General features: G+C 53.5%; 1 protein-coding gene across 1 annotated transcript; it reads left to right on the top strand.

Annotated features, from left to right (window-relative positions):
* The first annotated feature begins 1,571 nt into the window (after window positions 1–1,571).
* On the top strand, window positions 1,572–2,507 carry LOC142076123 (olfactory receptor 14J1-like). The gene has a single exon (XM_075138507.1). The coding sequence runs from the start codon at window positions 1,572–1,574 to the stop codon at window positions 2,505–2,507; it is 936 nt and encodes a 311-aa protein (XP_074994608.1).
* The last annotated feature ends 6,595 nt before the right edge of the window (window positions 2,508–9,102 follow it).

Raw genomic sequence — 9,102 nt, 5'->3', positions numbered from 1 at the left:
AGATGGGGTCTGTGAGCACTGGCAGGGAAGAGCCGTGGGGCCAGAGCAAGAGCTCCTGGCAGGGACAGCTCCAGGCAGGAGAGATGGGCAGGAGAGGAAGGACCTGCTAATGGAAGCCCTGTTGCAGGGGAGATGTGGGCACCTCCCGGCCACCCCTGCAGTGCAGATGCCTTCCCTCAGCAACCCCCTTCATCTCTGCCACCCAGCACAGCCCTCGGCCCTCCCGGCCATGGGGTCTAGGGTGGGAGTCACCTCTCTGTCCAGCAGACCAGCAGAAGAGGCCAAGGGCATCCCTCCTGCCACGTCCCCAGTTCCCACTGACCAGCAATCGGGCTGAGGGCAACTGTCCTGCATTATCACTGTCTGGGAGGTGGCTGCACAGCTGGGTGAGGGGAACGCTGTCCTGAGTGCCCGGCTGCCTCGGCCCTTGCCTCGCTCAGCCAGACCCTCACTGTCTTTTTCCTTCTTTCTCCACTGGTCTGTGTTACTGTTCTCTTGTTCTTGCTGTGAGGCTCTCTGGGGATGGGAGTTACAGCTGCAGTCACACACTGATCTTGTTCGTCCATTCGTGCGGGCATGTCGATGGGAACAAGTGTCCCAGGTTTCCTCTAACCCGAGGGGCTGTGGGCAACGCAGCCTGTGGGGCTGGGGAGTGAGTCAATTGTCTCTTACTGAGATGCCAACATTCGGACGCTTGGCTATCTCCTTGGGGTGTCCTTCCAAGCTGTGAGCTGCCTTCCAGCATGCAAAGCTGTCCCATAGCACCCTTGTGTTCTCTGAAACACCCATGGAGAAACGCAGAGACTCTCTGGCTGAGGAAATGCTGTGGGGTTGGTGAAATGAGCCACGAGTGTCCTGGGCTAGAAGTGGGGTGCTGAGACCTTGAGAAAGGGTGGGACATTTCGTGCTCTGCACTGGATCCCTCTGCTCTCAGCAGTGTCTGGTTGCATAACAGAACATAAGAATGTGATCGCCCTCCGTCTCAGGAAGGTGCAAGCCCAAGGCAGCTGGGAACAAGACCGGGGGACAGACCAGCTCCCCTCACTGCGCTCTGAGCCACAGGCAATCCTCTTGCCTCGCAGGACTCACTCTGATCTCCCTGAGTGCAGCAGAAATGCTGAGGGTTCCTGACATCCAAGAACACTCCCCAGGGGAGATGGGGGGAGCTGTCAAAAACCCCAAGCCTCTCAAAGTGCCTTCTGCCACCTCAGCTCCTCAGCACGGGGAGTGCAGGTGCTGACAGGCCCTTCTGCGTTAGGAGCGGTTCCATCTGACACAGTCAAACGCCAGCACTGGCCCCTGCCCCCACCCTTCCCAGGAACCCACTGCTGCAGAGCAGGGCTGACTCCTCGGCAGCCAGCGGGCAGAGGCCCTGCTCCTCACGCCACATTCAGCCAGCACCCACCAGAGCTCCAGCCCCGCAGCTGAGGAAGGATTCCTGGAAAATGCAAAGGGGGGGTGTGCAGCAGGGGCAGGGGCTGTGGGAAATGGCTTTGATTTTGCTCAGAGAAGTCTCCCCTAACTTCTGGTGTATTCCTCCTCAAACAGGTCCCCGTGCCCAGAGGGACCAAATGTCCAACGGCAGCTCCATCACCCACTTCCTCCTCCTGGCCTTCGCAGACACGCGGGAGCTGCAGCTCTTGCACTTCTGGCTCTTCCTGGGCATCTACCTGGCTGCCCTGCTGGGCAACGGCCTCATCATCACCGCCATAGCCTGCGACCACCGCCTGCACACCCCCATGTACTTCTTCCTCCTCAACCTCTCCCTCCTCGACCTGGGCTCCATCTCCACCATTCTCCCAAAAGCCACAGCCAATTCCTTCTGGGACACAAGGGACATCTCCTACGCAGGATGTGCTGCACAGCTCTTTCTGTTTTTCTTTTTCATTTCAGCAGAGTATTTTCTTCTCACTGTCATGGCCTACGACCGCTACGTTGCCATCTGCAACCCCCTGCACTATGGGACCCTCCTGGGCAGCAGAGCTTGTGTCCACATGGCAGCAGCTGCCTGGGCCAGTGGGTTTCTCAATGCACTCCTGCACACGGCCAATACATTGTCAGTACCCCTCTGCCACGGCAATGCTGTGGACCAGTTCTTCTGTGAAATCCCCCAGATCCTCAAGCTCTCCTGCTCACACTCCTACCTCAGGGAGGTTGGGCTTCTTGTGGTTAGTGCCTGTTTTGTAATTGGATGTTTTGTTTTCATCGTGCTGTCCTACGTGCAGATCTTCAGGGCTGTGCTGAGGATCCCCTCTGAGCAGGGACGGCACAAAGCCTTTTCCACGTGCCTCCCTCACCTGGCTGTGGTCTCCCTCTTTGTCAGCACTGCAGGGTTTGCCCACCTGAAGCCCCCCTCTATCTCCTCCCCATTTTCAGACCTAGTGGTGGCAGTGCTGTACTCGGTGGTGCCTCCAGCAGTGAACCCCCTCATCTACAGCATGAGGAACCAGGAGCTCAAGGATGCCCTAAGGAAACTCGCCCAATGGACGCTGTTTCACCAACAATAACCTGCCTCCCCTTCTCTGTACATTCCCCAGAGTTTATCTTAGGTCACGAGTCTGCTTTTGTCTCTTCTGATAATCCTTATTATATAGAATTTTCTGGGTTTATACTCCGTGTCTCCAGGCTTGATCCTGTTGTGTCTGACTCTTGCCCAACACTGTGTCAGGTGTGGCCTGTCCAATAGCAGCTCTTCAATAAAAGGGGGTCTCCCAGGTGCAGTGCCTAAAGGCTGGGCTCTTCCTCCAAAGTTGCTTCCAAGAAAATGTCCAAGGAATTGGTCTTTTAAAAAATCTGTTCTCCTTTTGTACTCAATATTTTGGGAGTTAAGCTCATGGTACCACTGGGTTCCACTGGACCAAATGGTCTGGATTTAAGAGCTCTCCTCTTGGAGTCCCTGGGGGGGAGATGGTCCATGAGCTCCCATTAGCTTCTCACGTTTCTTCATGGATGACAAGACTGATGGCGTATACCACACTCTGTGGAAATGAATTTGGAGGGGTGAGGAGAGGAGAGGATGGGGACTCACAGCGTGCCCTGGGGTTGCAATGAATGGAGACTCAGAAGGTGAAACACCCTCAAAGGTGAAGTCCCCCAAAAGGAAAGCACCAAATCGACGTATCCATGGACAAGGACTCTGCAGTGCCATGGAAGTGAGTGGGGACCCAGCAGGCAGAGGGAGGGGAGACTGGAGAGATGCAGGAGGTGCCGGAGGAGGCCCAGGGCCAGGACAGTTGTGCTGTCGTGGTGAGTGGGGCTGGTGGGAGCAGAGGAGGGGGCAAATTCAGTCAGGGCTGGGCATCACCTGCAATATGAATTCAGGAGAGGCAGCGAGTGAGTAGCCTCCATTTCCTCGTGGCCTTGGGGCCAGCACCATCCCTGGGACTGATGGGGAGGCTGAGCTCCCTGTGTGCCCCCCAGCAGCTGCTGTGCCCCTCAGAGGGGCTGGGGACTGTACCTGGGAGCTCTGCAGCACCCTGCAGTGGGCACTGCCGTGGGACCAGCCCAGGCTGGGCTGCTCTGCTGGGCTGGGCTGGGGAGAGGGCAGGCGTGGTGGGGAGAGCTGGGGAGGGTCTATTCTGGGCTGAGAAGTGCATGGGAGAGGAAAGCAGCAGTGTAGAGCTCAGCTGTGTGAGTGTGCAGGGTGGGGGCACACAGAAGGGTGTTCACAGTGCAGAGTCAGGCATCATGGAGAAGGAAGCAAGGCACCAAAGGTGCAGAAGAGAGAGGCCCAGTCTGTCCCATGGTCCCTGGACACCCCAGGGAAGCTACCGTAGGAAAACCATCCCAGATCAGTCGCACACACTGACCATTTCCACATCTGGTTGTACCCCCCAGCCCTGAGGAGGGACCTTTGCTGCATGGTCACCTCTGTCCTCCTCTGGGGCTCACTGATACCCAACTCCACCGCCATTATTAACAAAAAGGGAACCAGTTTCCTACTGACACTTCTTACACACAAGTCCCAGAGCTCTTGACACAGCTGGTCTCTCAGCCAAGCCCCTTCTCAGACAGCCCCAGCTCGATCAGGTGCTCATGGCCTTGTCTCAACAAACATTGAAAATCTCCACTGATTGCGATCCCACCAACTGGCCTGGGTCCTTGCCCCAGTGTTTGGCTCTGAGGGATTTCTCAAAAACTCCCAGCTCTCTCATCCTGTCTTTGTCCATAATGTGCTCCAGGCCCCAACCATCCTTCTGGCCTCTGCAGGACTTGCTCCAGTCTGTCAGGGTCTTTCTTGTGCTGGGAAGCCCCAAACTGGACGCAGCAGTCCAGGTGCGGTCCTGTGGTGGGTTAGCCTTGCCCAGCAGCCAGACACCCACCGAGCTGCTCACTCACTCACACTCCCGGTTCAACAGGACAAAAGGAGAAAATAAACCAGAAATGTCATGGGTGAAGATAGAGTCAGGGAGATCAGTTACCAATCACTGTCACGGGCAAAGACGTGTTGACTTGCCGAGGATTAATTTAATTTATTGCCAATTAAAAAAGATAGGGATTGTGAGAAACAATGACAAAAATATTAAAGACCATTCTCCTCACACTTTCTCCCAGGCTCAAATTACTGCATTGTTCCCAATTCATCTAGCCACCCCAACACCAGGAAGAGCAGGGGGGATGGTGAAGAGGGAGTTAACAGTCAGTAAAGAATATCACTTCATCTCCTTCATCCTCACACTTCTCCCCTGCTCCACTTTGGGTCTTCTTCATGGATCCCACCATATTGGCAGTCAAGGCTATGTGTTGTTCATTTCTTTCTGTCTGTCTTTTCTTCTTTATACTCCTAGAATCACAGAAATATTGTGATTGGAAGGAACCTCTGGAGATCATCTAGTTCAACCCCCTGGCTGACGCAGGGTCAGCTAGAGCAGGTTGTTCAGCACCTTGTCTAGGTGTGTTTTGAATATCTCCATGGATGGAGACACCGCAACCTCTCTGGGCAACCTGTTCCAGTGATTGACCATCCCCACAGTCAAAAAGTGTTTTCTTGGGTTGAGATGGATATTTATATACATTGATAAGAGCCCTCCAAATCTTTTCTTCTCAAGACTGAACAGTCCCACATCTCCCAGCCTTTCCTCCTGTGAAAGATGCTCCAGTCCCTTAAACCAGTTTTGTGGCCCTTTGCTGGACTTGCTTTAGTACGTCAACAACTGTCTTGCACTGGGCAGCCCAGGACTGGACACAGCACTGCAGATGGGGCCTCACCAGTGCTGAGGAGAGGTAAAGGGTCACCTCCCTCCACCTGCCAGCAATGCTTTTCCTAATGCAGCCCAGGAGGCTGTTGGCCTTTGCCGCGGGGGTGCACTGCTGGCTCCTGCTCAGCTGCTTGTCCTCTGGGACCCCAAGGTCCTTCTCTGCAGAGCTGCTGTCTAGCTGGTTGGCTCCCAGCATGATGTCCAGAGTGTGGCTGGATCACAGGCTGTCCTCCCCCAGGGACATTCTCAGCAGCACCTTGTCCTTCATGGAGATCAACTCCACCTGTGGCACAGGCGCCACGGTGCTGCAGAGTCACCTGGGACAGCAAACCCTTCTCCTGCCAGGGCTGCACATCCCACGCCTCTTTCTCTCTGGCCCTGGGCACTGCAGCTTTTGCTCTTGGAGTGGGAACCTCATCCACCATTCTGTTGCCACCTGCCACCCACTCCAGCATGCCTCTGCTGGGAAGCAAAGCCTTTCCACACAAGGGATCCCATCTCTGGGTACCAGGTTTGCATGGGACAAGTCTGCCCTTGGCCCTGGTGCCCCATCGGAGGGGCTGCAGCCCAAATGGGCACCAAAGCCCACAGCCTGGGCCACAGAGAGCAGGAGCCCCGGGTGCCATCACAGAGCTGTGACTTCAGTGGAATAAGAGCTGAGGTGGGGAAGGACAGCTCCCACAGCTTTTGTGGTGGGTGGAGATACAATGTTTTGAGGAGAGACGAACAGGGACGATGAGAAGTGGGGGCTGCCTTGTGTGACGTCAGGGCAATTCAGGTCCATGGAGCTCCTCTACAGCACAGGAAACAGGTGAGGTGAGAGCTTGTGTGGGGTCAGACGAGAGGCCAGAAAAGATGACACTGCGGTTGGAGTTAGTTGTGGTTTGTATCTGGCCAGCAACAAAACACCCAGAGTCACTTGCTCACTCCCCCACTACAACCCCAGGGGGACAGGGGAGAGAATCGGAAGTGCAGAAGCGAGAAAACTCAGGAGTCAAGACAAAGATGGTTTAATAGGTGAAGCAAAACTGTGTGTGCAGGAAAAGCAAAATGAGGAATTCATTCACACTTCCCATTGGCAAGCAGATGTTTAGCCACTGCCAGGAAAGCATCATGTGTATCAGTTACTTGGGAAGACAAATGCCATGACCACGAATGTTCCTCTTTCCTACGTCTTTCCTTGAGTCTTTTTTGTTGAGCATGACATTATTTGTATAGAATATTGCTTTGGTCCGTTGGGGTCAGCTTTCCCAGCTGTGCCTCAGCCAACTTCTTGTGTACTCCCAGCCTACTTGCAGAGGGGGCAGATGCTCTCTTGGATCCCCTGGGATGTGGGGAAGGAGAATAGGAGAGAGCAGACCCTGCACATCAGGGAGTGAGAACTTGACCTATTGAGGACACTGGCAGGTGGGAACCCATGGGGGCAGTGTCAGGGCCCTGAGAGCAGTCTCACTTGGGACTCCACCTGCATCTCTGTCCATGGGCCCAGGAGACCACTGAAGCCCAGGCCTGAGGTTCAGCCCCAGCTTCATCTAAGCTGTGGGTGTTCGGGTCTGCAGACACAGCCATAGACACAGCCTTGCCTGGCCATGGACCTTCTTTGTTCGGACTTGCAGAGGCACTCCCCAGCTTGAGTCTTTATGGGGTGTCCAATGAAATGACACCATCACCCTCCAGGTGCCAGACCCCAGCTGATTCACAGAGGCCAAGGGCCTTTCTGCTGCCTTTCCTCCCATCACTTAGTCAGGTTTTGGGAGGAGAGGACGGAAGAGCAGGTGAGGTTTGTGGGTGCCAGCGATTGAAAGCGGGGAGCAGAGCCCTCACATGTGAAATGATCTAAAGGCTATGCTAGTTCACAAGTGTTCTCTTCAGCTCCTTTCTCGGAGGCCTTGAATCTTCAGCAGGAACCTGGAAATGCTGAGATCCCTCCACCTCCCTCTCTTTTAGCAATTAAGTTGACAGTACCCAAGCCAGAAGCTTTGCTTCAATTCTGTTTCCAGCCTAAAGCACCCAATGATGTGGAGAGATGCCAGGAAACTTGTTGGAGAAAGTTAGCCAGACTAGGCCGCGGTGGGAAAATTCTGAGTCATGCTGACAAGGGAGAAAAGAAAGTCATGCTGACCTTGCTCTGTGCAGATAAGCAACTTTGAGAAAGTACAGTATAAGAAAAACAGGATGGAACCCGGACCACGTAGCAGTAACCGAAAGTAGGAGGAACAGGATAATGTAATTTTTAGAGCTAAGCCAATGATTGTGAGACAAGTATGCATAAGGTAGAACTTAGTGTATAAATATGTGTAGGGTTTTACAATAAAGTTGAAGCTGGCCTTATCACTCACATTGAGTCGACTGCTTGCCTTCCCTCGCTCATCGCAAGTGGCGCCCGAACAGAGACCCCCCATCCCTGTTTTTCACCGGACAGCGAGATCGGAGAAGCACTGGTAGCAGCGACCAGGGAGCAGAAGATCGGCGGACGCTGTCGCAGCGCGCCTGATCCGTGCTCGAACCCAGGACGATTAAAAGAGGTTCGCCGTCCGATAGAAGGCTACCCGTGGGAAAAGGCTGCAAACGACCGGATAATTAAGAGGGTCAACATAGCGCGCAATGGAAGTAGAGGTAGCCTTCGATATTTTAAAACGCTTTTTAGAAGAGCGGGGAGTAAGCCAATTAAAAGACCTGGCTGGGTTAATTGCGTTAGGGAAAGCGAAAGGGTTTTTTAAAGACCCTGAAAGTATGTTTGAAGTAGACGAGTGGCGTTCTTATGGAGATTGTTTGTGGGATCTAGTAATTGATGATGATAAATCAGCAAGAAAATTAATGAAATCCTGGAGAGATGTTATTAATTGCATAAAAAGATATAAAACTGAAAGGCGAATAGCTACAGCTGCCTCCGATCAGCTTGAGCAGTCCGATCCTGCCGCTGGACGTCTCACAGCAGGGGGTGACTACTTTTCACCTCCGCCTTCGGGAATTCCTGTTCCCGTCGTTCGCCGACCCTCTCGTCCCCCTCCTGATCCACCGACAGAAAGGGCTTGTCCCTCCGCACCGCCGGGGGAAAGGGAGGGGGAGAGGGAAGGTCCAAGTGAAAATGAGAGGGTAGACAGTAGCGGACAAATGCTGTTACAATATACACAGACGCAGGAAAAAGGTCACAAAAAGCGACAGCAACGTGGCACAAAGATGGTCAGTGGAAACATCAACTCCTTCAAGCAGAAACAGGTGATTCCCTACAAACATTAGAATTGGCTGCTGTTGTTTGGTCATTCCTGCAATGGATGCACAAGGAACTGAACATAGTAACTGACTCAATGTATGTAGCAGGTATTGTAAATCGCATTGAAGACGCGCGAATCAAGGAAGTGCAGAACCTGCGACTGTTTGAGCTACTTCGACAACTGCAATCAGCCATACAACAACGCACGCTATCTTATTGTATCATACATATCAGAAGCCACAAGTGGTCTGAGGGACTTGGAGAAGGGAACGCACATGCTGACCAACTCGTGTCCATGGCGGCTCCCCTGAATGAGTTTGTGAAGGCACGGGAGGCACACAGTGCTTTTCACCAAAATGCGCGAGGCTTGCACCGACAGTTCAATATCACCATAGAAGAAGCCAAGGGGATTGTGCGGGCCTGTCCTACGTGTAGCCACCATGGGCCTGGTCTCGGAATCGGCATGAATCCCAGGGGACTCGAGGCCAGAGAATTGTGGCAAGTGGATGTGACTCACGTTGCTGACTTTGGCAGACTGAAATATATACATGTTACGATTGACACCTATAGCAAATTTATATGGGCCACGGCACAAACAGGAGAACGAGCACTCCACATAATGCGACATTTGACTAGTTGTTTTGCAGTTATGGGAGTGCCACAAACGATAAAAACTGACAATGGCCCTGC

This window comes from Calonectris borealis, unplaced genomic scaffold (genome assembly GCF_964195595.1).
Source record: "Calonectris borealis unplaced genomic scaffold, bCalBor7.hap1.2 HAP1_SCAFFOLD_33, whole genome shotgun sequence".
NCBI classification, from domain to species: domain Eukaryota; kingdom Metazoa; phylum Chordata; class Aves; order Procellariiformes; family Procellariidae; genus Calonectris; species Calonectris borealis.
The sequence above is the reverse complement of the archived record's forward strand: the minus strand, read 5'-3'. Positions and strand labels throughout refer to the sequence as shown.